We start from the raw sequence: 16845 nt of genomic DNA, 5'->3' as shown, positions 1-16845 counted from the left end.
CACTTGTGATTCGTGTTCATTTGCATATTCAGATATGAGCCACCAGTGGCACAAGCCGATGCTGGCGTGTGGAGCTCCTGAATAATGAGCCTTCCATCATCCTGGGTTCAGTTGGGATTTTTTTTTTTCCCCCTCCACTTTCTTTCCCTACTGACTTCCCTCGGAAGGCCTAACATCTGGTTGTCTCTGGACCCAGCAGCCATCAGTCACCGCAGCGAGCCCCAGGATTTCATTAGAGGCTGTAAAATGGGGGTTTTCTTTTTATTAGCTGGAGCCGTCCGTAAAGACAGACCTTCCCATGAAACGGTCGCCCTACGGCAGAGCTGTGCTTAAGGGAGAAGGAATGCTTGAATTCGCTCCCAGTTTTTTGCCCAGTGAGTTGTTTTTTTTCTGGTGGCCTTCAAAGATAGCCAGGGGGCTGGAGAGAGAGAGAGAGAGAGAGAGAGAGAGAGAGAGCATGGTGGGTAGGGAGGGCACTTGCCTGGCATGCTGCTGGCCTGGATTTGATCCCTAGCTATGTTCCCCAAGTACCACCAGGAGTGATTCCTGAGCCAGAACCAGGAGTAACCTGAGCACCGCCAGGTGTAGGCCCCCCCCCCCAAAAAAAAGCAACAACAACAACATAAGCAACAACAACAACAAAAGGTGACCAGGAAGGCTTGTTTTTGTGTTGGTTATTTTGTGCGTTATTATGGGCTAGAGAGAGAGTGCAGCAGGTACCCAACCAAGCCAGATTCAATCCCTGACACCATGGACGGTCTCCCAAGCCCCAGCCCAGAGGAAGTACAGCTGGCCATGACCTAAGAGGCCCACCGCCACCACCAAAATCAAAGGTTATTATGAACAAATACTTCTTTTTGGGTTTTGGACCACACACCTGTCAATGCTTGGAGGTTACTCCTGGCTCTGCACCCAGGAATCACTCCTGGTGGGTCCCAGGGGACCATGTGGGGTGCTGGAATTGAATCCAGAGCGGTAACATACAGGTGGTTGCCTTACCCTCTGCACTATTGCTTCAGCCCCATCATTTTTCTGTTTTTTTTTTTTTTTTTTTTTTTTTTTGCGCACCACAGCTGGTGATGCTTAGGGCTTACTCCTGGCTCTGCACTTAGGAATCACTCCTGGCGGAGCTTTGGAGACTATATGGGATCCTGGGGGTCAAACCCAGGTCGACCCTTGCAAGGCAAATGCCCTACCCATTGTACTATCACTCTGGCCCCTTCATTATTTTATTTTGTTTGTTTGTTTATTTATTTTTGCTTGTTGGGTCACACCCGGTGATGCACAGGGGTTCTGGCGGTGCTCAGGGGACCATATGGGATGCTGGGAATCGAACATCCGGGTTGGCCGCGTGCAAGGCAAACGCCCTACCCGCTGTGCTATCGCTCCAGCCCCTCCTTATTTTATTTCTGACAGTACAGGGAGGGAACTGGGGCCTCATAGTTCTGAAACTTGCTGTATTTATTTCCATGTGATTCTTGGGGTTTCCCCCCCTTTCTTTCTTTTGGGGGGTCCCATACCTGCTATGCTCAGGCCTAGTCCTGATTCTGTGCCCAGGGATCACCCCTGGCTGACTCGGGGGATCGTTATAGTGCCAGAGATTCAAACTGGGCCCACTGTATGCAAGGCGAGTGCGGTACCCCCGCACTGTCTCTCTGACGCACCCTCCTTTATTTTTAAAATTTTTTATTTTAGGTTTCACTGCAGGCTCTGTGGTCGGAGGTTGTTCCTAGTGGTGCTCGGGGGACCCTGAGGATGGACCGTGGGCCTCCCGCGGGCGGAGCAAGCGCCCAGCTGGCTGAGCTCCTTCCTCGCCCTGCACGGGCTTCCTCAGAGACGCCGAGATGGTTCTACCGTGCAGTACCCCTCAGCGTTTGTGTTTTGGCCCTCCTAGAATTTGCTCATTTCCTGGTGTGATAAGATGTTCTCAGCTCCTCTTGCACGTTTCCTGCCCTGGTCCTGGGATGAGGCTCTTTCCACGGAGGAAGGGCCATGAATATTTTAGGATATTGGTACAGCATTACTAACCACTTTCCAGAGGAGTTATTACTATGGGGTTTTTGTTTTTGTTTTGGACCGTACCCAGCAGTGCTCGGTGATTATTCCTGGGCCTGCGCCTAAGAGTCACTCCCGGTGGTGCTTGGGGACCAGATGGTATTGGAGGTGGCCCCCGGCCTGCCAAATGCAAGCCTGCACTCTCCCATTGAGCCATCTCTGTCCTTTCAGAGGAGAAGGCGGGGAGCGGAGTTCGGGTCACACCCCGCGATGCTGGGGGTTGCTCCTGGCTCTGCACTCAAGAATCACTCCCGGTGGTGCTTGAGGGAACATATGGCATACCGGGGATCGAACCCAGGTCAACTACGTGCAAGGCAAGCTCACTCCCCGCTGTACTATGGCTGCGGCCCTGCTGCACAGCTGTCTGGGTTTGAACCCGGCCTGGCCCCTCCTAGGAGGCGGATGGATGGTTTGCCCTTGGGTGAGACACGCAGACTGGCAGCCACACTGCTGGATCAGGGGTTCTGGAAAAGTTGGGTGGAAATTGCCCTCCTGGCTAAATGGCTCGGACCATTTTTTTTTTTTTAATGTCAGGAAGCATAACAATAGGGTACATTTATCTTGGTGAATAATGGATGAGCCTGAGGAAGGTACTGTACTTTTCCTGGTGAATTATTCACCAGGAGTCTCTAATTTGAGGGTTTTCCGCTATAAATGCTCAGAGGCCGGTACACGCACAGCCTGCCTCTCTGCTCTGATGCTCCAGGCCCCCTGCCTTGGGCCGGCCGTTCCCCTTCCCTGGCCAGTGGGAGACAGGGGCAGCCCCTGGGCCCATAGCCGGGGTGCCTATGGCTGCTGGGGAGAGGAGCTGGAGGAGGGAGGGGGGTGAGGAATCTCCCTGTTAGAGGCTCAGGGTTGAGCTCCCCGGTGGTGGTCTGAGAGGAACAGCGGAGGGTCCCCCTGTACTGCCCCCTTCAGAGTGATAGTACAGTGGGTGGGGCATTTGCCTTTCATGTGGCCAACCCGGGTTCGACCCCCAGCCTCCCCTCTGGGTCCCTGAAACCGCCAGGAGTAATTCCTGAGTGCAGAGCCAGGAGGAACCCCTGAGTACTGCTGGATGAGACCCACAAACAAACAAGAAAAAGAAGAGTAGCAGAAGAAAGTGCAAGGGTGCAGGAGGAAGTGGCAGGGGTGCAGGAGACAGTGGCAGGGGTGCAGGGGTGCAGGAGGAAGTGGCAGGGCTGCAGGGCGCCCCAGGTGTCCCTGTATTCCGGTTCCTCCTTGTCCCTCGGTTTTCCTCTTGTCTGTCTGTCCCAGTGTCCGTGCGTGCCCTCTGCGGTCTCTGCTCTCCTTCCTGTCCCTCAGTCTCCGGCTGTCTCTCCCTCCAGCTGTTTTCATCATCTGTGGCTCCCCGTCATTGTCTGCCGGGCCCCCTCTCTCTCCCCTCCCCCCCTTCCTGCCTGACTTTGGAGGTTGGAGCAGGCACCCCCGCAACGGGGACGGGACAGCCAGTTCCAGGCTTAAGTGAAGCCAGACCTTGGTGCCTCCCAGACCCCCGACTTCAAGCGCCCCCGAGTAGGCATGAAATAAGCTTCAGGTCTTTGTCATGTCTCTGGCGCTCGATGCTTTCCTGCCTCAGCTGCCCCGAGAGGCTGGTTTCTTCTGCTGCTATTTGTGTGTGTGTGTGTGTGTGTGTGTGTGTGTGTGTGTTTTCTGTTTTCCAACAGTCGCCCCCAAAGCAGGCTCTCCCCCAGATTTTCAGGCATCTGTCTGTGAGTTGCGAGCTTTGGGGCGCTTTTAAAAATAACACCATGAGGCATCCGTTCGCGTTTTCTTCGTCTGTTGTTATTGATTTGGAGATCGAAAGACTTATTTTGCTAAATTTAGCTGGGAAAGTTTTTCTCTAAACAGCAGACTTTTGGGGCAGAAGGAGGGTTGTGACTCATTTGGGGACCAAGGCGCAAATCAGTCCTAATGCAGTTACGAGATGAAGTGAAAAAAAACTAAAGTTAGTTTTTTGCCTGATGAGAAATTAGTGAGAGATCTAACAAATTCAGGCCAAGTGTGAAGGTCAGACAGATGCTAAGGAGGCAGCCCCCGTCCCGAACCCTCAACCCCCCCTTGCGGACTTCAGGCCACGTGGGATGTGGGCTGCAGGGAACCCCACAAGAAGGTTCTGTGCCTATTTTTTCTTTTTGGGCCACACCCGGTGATGCTCAGGGTTCCTTCTGGCTCTGCACTCAGGAATTACTCCTGGCGGTGCTCAGGGGACCCTATGGGATACTGGGAATCAAACCCGGGTCGGCTGCGTGCAAGGCAAACGCCCTCCCCGCTGTGCTATCGCTCCAGCTTCTGGGTCTGTGCCTTGTCAATTCAATCCCAGTCACGAGGAGGCAGAGGTTGCTGAGGGGAGTTTTGGGGGCTATCCCTGGTGTTGGGGCTATCTCCAGTGTCGGGAATTGAACCCAGTTCAGCTGCATTCAGGGCGAGTGTCATGACCACTGTTTCCCTGGCCCTGATAGGAAACCCCGTCTGTATAGAAGAACTCCCCGCCCTCCCAATCCCCTTCAGTCCGCTGGTACTGCCCAGCCCCTCCCTCGGGGGCTTCGTGCCTCTGTGCCCGTCCTTGAAGACTAAGGTGGTGAGCACCCCATTCTGAGCTGCCCTCCTGGAGAGAAGGGCTGGTTTCTGGAAGCGGCTGTTGGTGTGGTGGGGAGGGGCTTGGAGACGCTGGGTGAGTGTCCTGGCCCCCAGCCAGTAGCCAGCCTGGCATCCTTGTGTGTCCTGCGGCCTCCCACACCCCCCCCAACCGTGAGTGCCGGTGCTTTCTGCACCCCACAGAGCAAAGACTTGCCTCACGTTCTCCAGGCGGGCCTGCCTGGAGGAGGTGATCCGAGCACTTGGAAAGAAAGATAGAGCCCAGCTGTCTGTCGGAGAGAGCACGGTGGAAATGCTGCCTTGCGCGTGGCCGACCCCGGTTTCTTCCCTGGCACTTCACGGATGGTCCCCCAGCAAGAAGCTCGAGCAGGGCCAAGTGTGACACAAGTCGCTGCTGACTTCCGGGGTTTTGGGGGAGGAAGAAGGGGCCACGGGAGCTGCTGTACATGCGTGTGTGCTCTGGGACCCTGGGAGGACCCAGATTGGGGGAGCCTGGGAGGCGGGGTGCGGTGACGCAGGGCAGGGCATGGGCCCAGAGCCCTCGCTCACCCCGCTCAGGACGGCTCTGCCGAGCTGCTATCTGGTCAGAAATAAACTTCACCTGCTTCTTCCTTCTCCAGGCCCAGCTGCGGGTCCATCTCTGGGGGCTGATGGCCGGATGTGGGCAGGAGGCTCGGAGACGAAGTGCTGAAGCCTCGAGTGATAACGCACAGGCTTTGACTTCAGTTAAAAATACTAGCACGTGGGCGGGCCACGCGGGTGGGGTCAAGCGCCTGCGGAGTGGAGAGGCTCACCCTGGGCACACATGTTTTGGGACCCCCAGAACAACAAATCCGCAAAGTAGGCCAGAGCAATAGTACAATAGGGAGGGCATCTGCCTCGCACGCACTGACCTGGGTTCGACCCCCCTCCCCCGCCCCCAGCCCCCCGGACATCCCATGTGGTCCCCTGAGCACCGCCGGGAGTAATTCCTGAGTGCAGAGCCAGGAGTCAGCCCTGAGCAACCCAAAGTCACATGCGTGACTCCAGAGCACCACCCGCCAGTGCAGCCCTGGACGGCCACTGCAGAGGGGAGGGGTACAGTGGGCAGGCGCTGGCCTTGCACGCGCCCAGCCCGGACTTGATCCCCCCCATACCCGGTGTGGTCCCCTGAGTCCCGCCTCGGGTTTGGGAGGGAGGAAGAAGCTGCGGTGTGTTTGTAACCACATTCCTGCACGTATGTGCACACGTGTCGCCGGACACTACAATACCCAGGTGGAGTGATCCCTGAATTTAGAGCCAGGAGTGAGCCCTGAGCATCGCAGGGAGTGGTCCTCCCTCCCCCCACTCCCCATAGCACTGTGGGCAGAGTGTTTTTTGCCTTCCGTGTGGCTGACCCGGGTTCAATCCCAGCAACCCCGTGAGTTCTTCAGGAGTGATCCCCGAGTACTGAGCCAAGAGGCAGCCCTGAGCACCACTGGGTTGGGGCCACCCCTGCCCAAAAAAAAAAAATCCCTGTTCATGAAAGAGTCCCACGTGACTGGACACCAAGGATGTGGACACTGAACTTGGTGTCGGGAAAGGGAGCTTGGAAGAGAAGCAGCCGGCCCGCCCTGGGGTTCAGTCATGGGGTCAGGGGCTGCCTGGCCTCCACCCCAGCCTCTTCTAAAATACGGCACCGTGTAGCCGGTTCTCTGGAAGAAATAGGGCGCCAGGGCCAAGGGCGTGGGGCAGGGCCAGGGCAGCTGGACTCCATCCCAGCACCCGGGGACCCCCGGGCACGGCAGGGTGTGATCCGGAGCAGGAAGTAGCGCTCTGGAGGCTTCTCGTTGGGTGGAGTTGGTGCCACTCTGTCCTTGACGCCCCAGGGCTTAGTGGAAAGGATTGTGACCCGTTAGGGCTGGGGTCTGCTCTGCTCCTCGGCTGCCAGGTGGGGTGGAGATGGGATTGGGGGGGGGGGGGGCAGAAACAAAGATTCCTTTGGGGACCAGAGATGGTTCTGGGGTTCAGTAGGGTCAAGGCTCTTGCCCTGAGAGTGGCCTGTCCAAGCGATGTCCTCAGCACTGACCATATCTGAGCACTGCCAGGGGCGATCCTGGTGGGCCCCCCCAGGAATAAAAGGGCAAAAGGTGCGATTTTCGGGGGGGAGAGTGCTAGTCCAGCATGCAGTCCTGGAGTCACTGAGCCTGTGTCCTGCGCCCGGACGCTCCCACACACGCACCCCCGTGTGCCCCTCTGGCCTCCCAAGCCCCTCACAGTCGGTCCCCGGAGCTGAGGCTGGACGTGGCTGTGCACACGGAAGTGGAGCCCTTTCCTGGAGGGCGTGGCCAGGCGCTGCGGGGGTCCCCCATGGGGAGCCCCAGCTCTTTCCCATGGTGGGGAGGGCCCTGTGGCCTGCCTTTCTGCCGTCCCCACGGCCCTTCAGTCCCGGAGTCTCCCAGAGAGGCTGCTGTCTCCCCTGCGGCACGAGGGTGTGGGGGACACAGGGTTCCCTCCCCAGCAGCCCTTCTTCCTTTCCGTGTGCTGCGCGGGCATGCTGAGGGCTTGCTCCTGGCTTCGCGGTGCCCTACCCACGTCCGCCGCGCTGGCCCCTCCCTGGACCCTCTTTCAGGGCCCCGCTTCCTGGTCACCAGGCTCCCCAGCTTTCATAGTCCAAGGACATGTTCGTCTGGACCCGTCATCTGGCGGTGCTCAGGGCTTACTCCTGGCTCTGCCCGGGGATCTCTTGTGGCGGAGTCTGGATTGAATCTCATTCAGCCACATGCAGGGCAGGTGTCCTGCCCGCTGTAGTATCTCTCCAGCCCTGAACTGCAGCTCTGTGTTTTTCTTTTTGAAGGGCTAGATTTTGGCTTTTGGGTCACACCTGGTGTTGCTCAGGACTGACTCCTGGCTCTGCACTCAGGAGTTACTCCTGGCAGTGCTCAGGGAACCATATGGGATGCTGGGAATCGAACCTGGGTTGGCCGCGTGCAAGGCAAAAAGCCCTACCCGCTGTGCTATGGCTCCAGCCCCGAAGGGGTAGATTTTGGCTTTTGGGTCACACCCGGTGTTGCTCAGGGCTGACTCCTGGCTCTGCACTCAGGAATTACTCCTGGCAGTGCTCAGGGGACCACATGGGCTGCCGGGGATTGAACCCAGGTTGGTGCGTGCGAGGCAGATGCCCTCCCTGCTGTACTATTGCTCTGACCCACTTTGCGGATTTGTTGTTGTTTTGGGAGCCCCACCTGGCAACGCTCAGGGCTTACTCCTGGCTCTGTGCTCAGGGATCACCCCTAGCAGGGCTCAGAGGACCGTATGGGAAGGCGGGAATCGAACTCAGGTCTACCCGCAGGACTTATCACTTGGGTCCCAGTTTTGCAAGTTTTTTATGTCCCTGAAAAATGGGTAAAGACGTGTGGGGGTGGTCAGGGGGAGATTCTCCCAAGAGGTGCTCAGGATGTTCTGGGGGTCACCCTTGGCAGTGCTGAGCAACCCAGCTGGATTGTTATGTGCTGGGGCTGGTGGTTCTTGGGGTGCCCTGTGCTGCCAGAGGTGAGTTGGGACCCCCTCTGGTCCCTGGGCTGGGGTTTCGGCTGGGCTGAGTCCCCCTAAGTCCCCTGGGCCTCAGATCTACAAGCTGGTTCTGCCATAGGGATTTGCACTCACCGGCCAGAGGCCAGATGGTGGCGCATCTGGGCCGGGGCTCCACGTGGGATGCCCTCTTGCTGTGGTTCGCACTCCTGTGGTTGGGGTGCTGCATGTCTCAGGGGTGGTGATTACGGAGGCTGGCACCCCTTTGTGATGCCCACCATCCTGGGCTTGTGACGTTGGGGGTCGTAGACAGGGTCACGCCGGGCACAGTGGCTGCCCAGGGTTTGAACTCTGAGGGGCACCACCGCCAGGGATGCTCAGGGCTTCCTCCCGACTCTGCATTCAGGAATCCCTCCTGGTGAGCTCAGGGGGGACCAGATGGAATGCCGGGGATCGAACTCGGCCCAGAGGATTTGTATTCTGGACCGTATGTTTGGAAGGCAGGCATGCTCAGCCCCTGCACCAGTCTTTGGGGCCCTCAGTCTGTTATTGTTATCGTTTGGGGGCCAGATCTGGTGGTGCTCAGAGACCACTTCTGGTTTAGTGCTTGGGGGTTCCTGCCCATGGTGCTCGGGGGACCCTTTGGGGCTGGGCTGGACCAACCTCATGCATGCAAAGCCACGCTCAGCCCTTGGCGCTCTCATCCTGGCTCCTTAAGACTCTCTCTCTCTCTCTCTCTCTCTCTCTCTCTCTCCTGGGATCACTCCTGGCAGGCTTGAGGACCATATGGGTGCCAGGAATCATCTACAGGTCAGGTCCCTGAAGGCCATCACCAGACCCTCTCACTGTGCTCTCTCCTGCCCCTCCTGTAGCGTGTCATTAATTTCCTTCACCAAGTAGCTTTGGGCTATTTCCAGTGTGGCTCAAGCTCCCTGAAGGGCAAGGGGAGCATCTCCCCTCCTTGAACTTAGCTGCGTGCCTGTCTGCCTCAGACCAAGACAGAGAGGAAAGGAGCGGGGCAGGGAAGGTGGGAAGCGAGGTGCAGGCCAAGAGGTGGGAATGGGACCTGCTTGTGGGCTGGGCCCTTTAAAACTCAGCCGCTCTGAGGGGCCGAAGAGATAGTACAATGGGTAGAGCATTGGCCTTGCACGTGGCCAACCTGGCTTGGCTCCCCAGCATCAGACGGTCCCCTGAGCACCGTCAGGGCTAATTCGTATGACTTTACATTTTTCTATTTGAACCTAGCCCTTTATCTTCTTCGATTTGCTCAAGTGGGCCCAGTAACGTCTCCATTGGAGACTTTGTTGTTACTGTGTCTGGCATATCGAATACTCTCGGTAGCTTGCCAGGCTCTCCGAGAGGGGCGGAGGAATCGAACTCAGGTCGGCCATGTTGGCTGCGTGCAAGGCAAACGCCTGACCGCTGTGCTATCGCTCCAGGTCCGCCCGGCAAGCTACCGAGAGTATTCGATATGCCAGACACAGTAACAACAAAGTCTCCAATGGAGACGTTACTGGGCCCGCTCGAGCAAATCGATGATCAACGGGAGGGCCTTTATCTTCTTGAAATATTGAGGTATTTCAAATATAAAGGTCTTGAGACAAGCTTCAAAGTTTTCACTAAGTTCTTTGTCTTTCAACACTGGGGCACTGAGTAGCAGTGTCCTCCCGTTCATGGATTTGCTCGAGCGGGCCCAGTAAAGTCTCTTGTTATGAGATTTGTTGTTACTGTGTTTGGGATATCGAATACGTCACGGGTAGCTTGCCGGGCTCTCCGAGAGGGGCGGAATCGAACCCAGGTCGAATGGACTGGCCGCGTGCAAGGTAAACACCCTACTGCTGTGCTATTGCTCCAGCCCATCAGGGATAATTCCTGAGTGTAGAACTAGAAGTAGCCCCTGAGCAGTGGCCGAGTGTGGCCCCAAAACAAAACCCACCCACCCACTTGGGCCTGAGAGATAAGCCCACAGCCAACCTGGGTTCCAGCCCACCAGGACTGACCCTTGGGCATTGTCAGATGTGGTCCCAGAACCAAAACCAACCAGCCACGGGACTAGGAGGAGACGGGAGAGTGAGTCCTGATGTCTGGAACTTCCGATGCTCCCAGTGACAGCCCAGACTCACCCTCTCATCTCTGTCGCCTGACAGCTTGGCTGATATCAAAACTTGCGAGGGAGGAGGGGTGGGGGCGGGGCTGGGACGCTGAGGGCTGAGCACAGGCTCTGCATGCAGGAGTCGCTTCCCGCATCAGCCCCTCCAGATTTGGACCCAGACCCCGAAGCGAAGGCCAAAGGCATCAGAGGCAAGTGGTTCCCAGGGCCACCATCCCCTGTGGTGGCTGTGCTGAGTCCAGCGCTATGTCCCCCGGCCCCACACATACTTCCTCTGGCCACGTTGGCTTTGATTTTTTTTTTTCTTTTGGATTCCGGGCCCCACCTGACAGTGCTCGGGGCTTCCCCCTGGCTCTGCACTCAGGTCACTCCTGGCAGGCTCAGGGGACCCTAGAGGGTGTCGGGTTGAACCTGGGTCAGTTGCGTGCATGGCAAGTGCCTTCGCCTGTCCTGTCCCTCTAGCCCTGCAGCCTGTTCAGGACTGCAGGGCTTCTGAAGCTGAGAGGCATAGCCCAGCCCAGCAGAAAACTGGTTTAGGGGTCAAGAGTGGGGTGGTCATAGCCCCCAGGATGATAGGGTGGGGAGTGACATTTTTTTTTCATGAGTGGGTGAAGGGCCCACACCTGGTGATGCTCAGGGGTTACTCCTGGCGGTGCTGGGGGGACCATTTGGAATGCTGGGAATCGAACCTGGGTCAATCCGCGTTCAAGGCAAATGCCCTCCCTGCTGTGCTATCCCTCCAGCCCCCTGAGTGGTATCTTTTTTTTTTTTTTTTTGCTTTTTGGGTCACACCTGGCGATGCACAGGGGTTACTCCACTCAGGAGTTACTCCTGGCGGTGCTCAGGGGACCATATCAGATGCTGGGAATCGAACCCGGGTCGGCCGCGTGCAAGGCAAACGCCCTACCTGCTGTGCTATCTCCCCAGCTCCTGAGTGGTATCTTAATCCACATCTCCGGCTGGTGTGTCTCTTCCCCAGGCTTGAGTGCATGTATGTCTGGGCACTCGGCCCCCCTCCTGCATCCCCCAGCTCAGAGCTCTCTGCAGTTGGAGAGAGTGACCCCAAGCCAGGCCTTTAGGATTTGGGGCCCCAGCCGGTGTTGACTCCAGGGCCTTGGTCCCTGCTGCACTGGGCTGAGCGGGATTCCCAGGTTCCATGTTCTGGGCTTTGTTTTTTTGGACCAGATCCAGTGGCTCTCAGGATCTCCTTTTGGCTCTGCATGCAGGGATCACTCCTGGCTTGGCTCTGGGGAAACATAGGAGGTGCTGAGAATTGAACCCAAGTCGGCCGCATGCAGGCGAAAATGCCTTGACCCCTGTCCTGTGTCTTCAGCCCCTTCTGAGGTGCAGAAGCCCCTGTGCAGAGCCCCCTGTCTGCTGTTTGGTTGCCTCTGTCCGTGTCCCTGCTAACTTGGTGAGCTCGGGGCCGAAGGCCCGGCTCACACCAGTCGGTTGTGGGAGCTGATTTCTGCGGCCCTGGAGGCTGCCACCTTCTCACTGACACAAGGCGCTGGGTGAGGGTCCCAAGGGCCAGAGCACGTTGCTCTGCCTGCAGGAAGCCCTGGTTTTGTTCCCCTGAGCACTGCCACAGGAGTAACCCCTAATCACCACGGGGCATCGGCCCCAGACGCAGAGATCAGAGACAAGCTTGGGGTGTTCACATACAGCCAGCCGGACGTGTGCCCAGTGAACTGCCAAAGGCCTAGGGTCTGGTGCAGACCGTGGTCCCTGGGGGCAAGGCCTGGGTGGGCTGATCTGTGGCAGGGGGTCCCGGCACCCCGTCTTCCTGCATGCTGCCCCAGAGCACCCAGACGGGATGTATCGAGGGGTGGTTTCTCCCTGGCACCTCCGTCCTGCGCTGCCCTTCCTGGCCGGGTCCTGAGACTGGCCCCCAGAGAGGGCACTGGGAGTTGGCAAGTTGAGGGGGTTTCTGGGTGCCCCCCAAGGAGCCCCCTCGGTCCCCTGGGAGTCGGGCCATCATCCCTGGGACCCCAGGCCCTGGCACGGCCCCTGCCTCTTAGCCCGAGGGGCGAGGCTTGCAGGTTTGGGTGGGACGTGTTTGCAGGCAGGGAAGCGGCTTCCGGGAGAAGGGAAAGGGGGGTCCTTCCTTGAGGAGCTGCAGTTACTTCAGAGCAGGAAGACTTCCTGCTGCTCCCCGCCCCCCATAAAACCGTGTTTACATATGTGTGTGCACACGCATGCACACATGGGGTGCTGGGCCCGGGGAGCTGCGAGGAGGGTGGGCAGCGACCCAGGCGCGGGAAGGCGGGCGGTGTGTGTGTGGGGGGGGGGTTGGGGGTGGGCGTTGGACGGCCGCCAGCCCTCTCAGCTCCCCGGGACGCCGGTGGAGCGAGTGGCCCAGCCATGTGTGTGCTGATGGCCGTCGGGGCAGGGAGGCGGGCGGCTGGGGAAATGCCCTCAGTGGGCATGCGCTTTGTTGGGTGCCCACGTGGGCAGATGGTTCTCATGGACACCCCCTGGACATGGCCGTGGGAGCCACCCGGTCCCCCTCCCAGCTCTGTCCCAGGGGTGGAGGAAGGGCACGGGCTCTCTGGACTCTCGGCCCCCTGGGATGGGTCTGTGAGGGGCAGAGAGGGTCCTCCGGAGGCATCACAGAGGTGACCGGCCACCTCGGCCAGGTCCCACCCCATCCCAGCCACCAGCTCTCTCCGGTTTGGTCCAGCAGCGGCTTGGGGGGTGAGGGGGCGTCTGTGCCTGGGTCTCCGTCTCTCCCATCCTCCTGCCAGACGGGCACCCCTCTGGCGGTCTCTGGGCGCGGGCGGGTGTGATAGTGCCACGTTCCCGGGCAGCCTCTGGTGAGAGGCCTCCTGGCGGGGGGGGGGGGGCGGTTGGGGGGAAGCTGGAGGGGGCGGGGGGCCTGGAGCAGGCTGCTGGCTGCCGTCCCTGCCCCCCTCCCCTCCGAAGGCAGCCCGGGCCAAGTGCTAACCAGGACCTGCTGTGGGCTGACGTCAGGACAGAGGCCCTTGGGGCTGCCTTTGATGTTTTCCAGGCCTGTGGGGGTGCAGGGGTGCTGAGTGGCGGTCTGGGAATGCGGGACCCCGGAGCCCGGCTCCCAGCAGGCTGTCTGGCGGGTGGGATGGGCCGTGCTGTGCGTGGTCCTTCACCCCCCCCCCATATCCCCCTTCCCCAGGCCTCTGCTCTGGGGGCGTCTCCTCAGTCAGGCTGTTTGCATGGGCCTGTGCCTTGCCAGGGGACTCTCAGGGTCTGTTGTTTGTTTGATAGGGACACACATGGTCTCGGTCTCCGTCTCTCTCTGTCTGTCTCTGTCTCTCCCCCTCCCCCCCGCTGTCCCCCCCCACCCCCCACCCTCTCTGTGCTCAGCCCAGCAATGCAGACTCGATGGTCTGGTGCTCAGGGCCATGAGTGCCACACCTGGGGTGCCCTGCCCCTGGTGCCTTACTCCATCCCTTGATCTTCAATGTCCCCCTCTTGGCGGGAGAGGCCCCCCGAGCTGTGAGTGCCCAGAGCCGGATGGCCGCGGTCTCTGCACGACAGCTGGGCACCAGCAGAGCTTTGCAGGGTGTCCCCAGCCTCTCTCCACATGCATGTTCTGGGCCAGGAGTTGAGGGACATATTCTTCGTTGAGGGCCACACCCGGCAATGCTCAGAGGGTTCCTCCTGGCTCTGTGCCCAGGGGTCACTCCTGGCGGTGCTCAGGGGATACACGCATATGGGGGCGTCTGGGATCGAACCCGGGTCGGCCTCTTGCAAGTTGAGTGCCCTCCCCGCTGTGCCAACGCCCCAGCCCCCGTGGGACGCGCTCTTGTCTGCTAGTTTTCCTTCCTGCAGGGCACACGTGGGGGTGAGGGCGGGGGAGCCACTGCTCCAGACTCCGCGATCAGGGGTCGGTCACTCTGGATGGTTCTCAGGGGATCTGACCGGATCTAACAGCACGCCGAGCCTGTGCTCGCCCGGCCGTGGAGGGTTTGCTCGGAGCTGGGCCCTGTACTCACCAGGTTGGCCTTGGCGGGGCCTGAGTACCTGGCCAGGCTGTGGGGGTGGGGGGTCCCGCCGCAGGCGAGCTCGGTGGTGGGGGGTGCTTCCGTTAGGTCTGTGCTTCCTGGAATTCTGGGTCAGGGGTCCCAAGGTCTCGGGGGGGCAGCAGCCCCCATCTGCGCCCCCTGTCTGGAGAAGCGCTTGGAACAGAGCCAGACTCCTCTCCGTGGGCCAGACCCTGGGCCCCATGCTTCCTGGGAGGTCCTGCCCGGTGCAGCCGCCCCCCGGCGGGATTTGGGGTGGGGGTGGGATTTTGCCACAGGGTTGGGGGCTCCTGAGTGGGGCTGGGAAGAGGCTGGGCTCGGAACTGGTCGCCTTGGCTTGGCTGCAGAGGACTTGTTTGATCTCAGACAAATCCCTCCATGCCTGGGGGCCTCAGTTTACCCAACTGTTGTACTCAGGGGTTGGATGGAAGTTGCCGGACGGGGTGGGGCGGGGGGTTGCCGCATGGGCAGGGCCCTGGGCTGTGGGGGTGTCGGGTGCGGGGGGGGGGTTCTCAGTCCTGCACTGGGAACTTCCGCGCACCCCCCCCCCCCACTGAGAGGGTGTGAGGGGCTTGACCACCCCTCTACCTCTTGCTCGGCCCTCTGACCACGTTGGGATGTGATCGTAGGCCGGGGGCTCCCTACTGCTGCCACTGTTGGGGGGACCCTGGTTCTTGGGCAGTAGCTCCACATGCAGACGCCTGGGCGCACGGCCCACCCCTTGGGGCTGGGATTTCATGGGGTGTTTGGAAAGAGCTGGAGGCCAGGGCCCTCTCCCTCCTCTTCCTCCTCTCCTGGCCGGGCTCCCCGTGGGCCAGAGGCTGCTGTGCTTTATGGTGGATGCCATAGGGGGCCCGTTTCTCCTTGCAGGAGGGGGAAGCCCGTCCCCTTCCCTGCCAACACCTACCCTGGCGGGCGGCTGGGGCTGCTGGCACGGGGCGGAGGCACCTGCGTGGGCCACAACAGAGGCCGGGTCATTCCTGCTCACGGCGGTCACCATGCCACTCTCCCCGCCCTGCCCTCTCCTCCACCCTTTGTTCTCCCCTTGGGGTGCAGCCCCCCCCCCCCCCGCCTGGCCAGAGCTGACCCCTAGTGGTGTGGGCCTCGAGCAGAACCAGGTGCCAGCCTGGAAGCTTGGCTCGCCCCAGTCCCTCGCGGGTCCAAGGGACAGTTGGGTCTGGGACGGCCTGACATGTCTCCGAAAGCTGTGGTGGGACCATCTGGCGGGCGGGCACTGGCCTTGGGTCGATCCCTGACCTCTCGGATGGTCCTCTGAGCACTGCCAGGAGGGAACCCTGAGTGCAGAGCCAGGAGTCAGCCCTGAGCACCGCCCGATGTGATCAACAAATCAAAGAGGGTCAAGGAGAAAGGAAAGCTTCACTCCTGTGCTAGAGGACACTGGCTGCCCCTGGGCTGGGGCACTGGACACTGGGGGCGGTAGGGTCTGGTGACTCAAGGCTCCCTCCTTCGCTTTTTTTATTTGAGGGGGGGAGTGCCACACCCGGTGATGCTCTGGGGTTAGTCCTGGCTCTGCACTCAGGAATTACTCCTGAGGGGTCTGATACCAGGGATCGAACCCGAGTCAGCGTGTTGAAGACACTGCACAACTAGTTGCACTGTTCCCCCCACTCCTTGACTTGTGGCCACGTCTGTCCCCTCCATGAGCACCAGTGCAGGATCATTTCACAGTTGCTCTGAGTTACCTGCAAACGTGGCTCCGTGCCCTGACTCATGGAGGTGGGGGGTGAGGGGCGCGGGGCTCTGCCCTGCTGCTGAGGCAGACCTTTCCTGGTCTGCCGTGGGTGTGCAAAGCCCCGTCCCCTAGAGAGCCCACGCGTCCACCGCCCCAGAGGGCTGCCTGTCCCTGCCTTGCAGCTGGAGGGGAGGCCTCAGTGGTGCTCAGAGGCGACCTGGCTCTGTGCTTAGGAATGGGGTCCGAGGGCCCCTGTGCGGTGACCGGGATTTCATTCAGCCTAGGTCAGGTGGGACTTGCCAGGCATACACATGCCCTATCCGTCTGTCCATCCCCGGGCGTGAGCGGTCCTGGGTCTGTCCAGCGGCTGCTGTCCCGCAGCGCCCCCTAGCGTCAGGGTGCCGCCTGCGCGCGGCGCCCAGCCCTCCCTGACCCTGCCCGTTGGTGTCCCCCTTGCAGGCGCGCACGCCTCCCTCATCTTCATCAAGGAGCCTTCCTCCCAGGATGCGCTGCAGGGGCGCCGGGCGCTGCTCCGCTGCGAGGTGGAGGCGCCGGGCCCCGTGCACGTGTCCTGGCTGCTGGACGGGGCCCCGGTGCGCGACACGGAGCGCCGCTTCGCGCAGGGCAGCAGCCTGAGCTTCACCGCCGTGGACCGCCTGCAGGACTCGGGGACCTTCCAGTGCGTGGCTCGGGATAACAGCACCGGAGAGGAGGCCCGCAGCGCCAACGCCACCTTCAACATCAAGTGTGAGGGCCCACCCCGTTCCCACCCCCTGCCTGCCAGTCCCGGGTGCAGTCCCCCAGAAGTGGGCGGGCCACCCTTCTGTCCACCCCAGCGCCTCACGCAGGCCTGGCCAGCGCTCCGCTGCGGGTTCCAGCCCTGGCCCTCGCGGGTTTAT

At 60.3% G+C, this 16845-nt stretch overlaps 2 protein-coding genes across 2 annotated transcripts in view; one reads left to right on the top strand and one right to left on the bottom strand.

Annotated features, from left to right (window-relative positions):
• DLK2 (delta like non-canonical Notch ligand 2) overlaps positions 1-16845 on the bottom strand; it is a 442344-nt gene that overhangs the window by 21638 nt on the left and 403861 nt on the right. The window lies entirely within an intron of this gene.
• Positions 1-16845, top strand: part of PTK7 (protein tyrosine kinase 7 (inactive)) — a 71690-nt gene that overhangs the window by 25904 nt on the left and 28941 nt on the right. The window contains exon 2 of the mRNA XM_056126334.1: positions 16406-16693. Coding sequence (XP_055982309.1) covers positions 16406-16693 — 288 coding nt within the window. The remainder of the gene's footprint in view (positions 1-16405; positions 16694-16845) is intronic.

Source organism: Sorex fumeus, unplaced genomic scaffold (assembly GCF_029834395.1).
Source record: "Sorex fumeus unplaced genomic scaffold, SorFum_2.1 ptg000061l, whole genome shotgun sequence".
NCBI lineage: Eukaryota > Metazoa > Chordata > Mammalia > Eulipotyphla > Soricidae > Sorex > Sorex fumeus.
The sequence above is the reverse complement of the archived record's forward strand: the minus strand, read 5'-3'. Positions and strand labels throughout refer to the sequence as shown.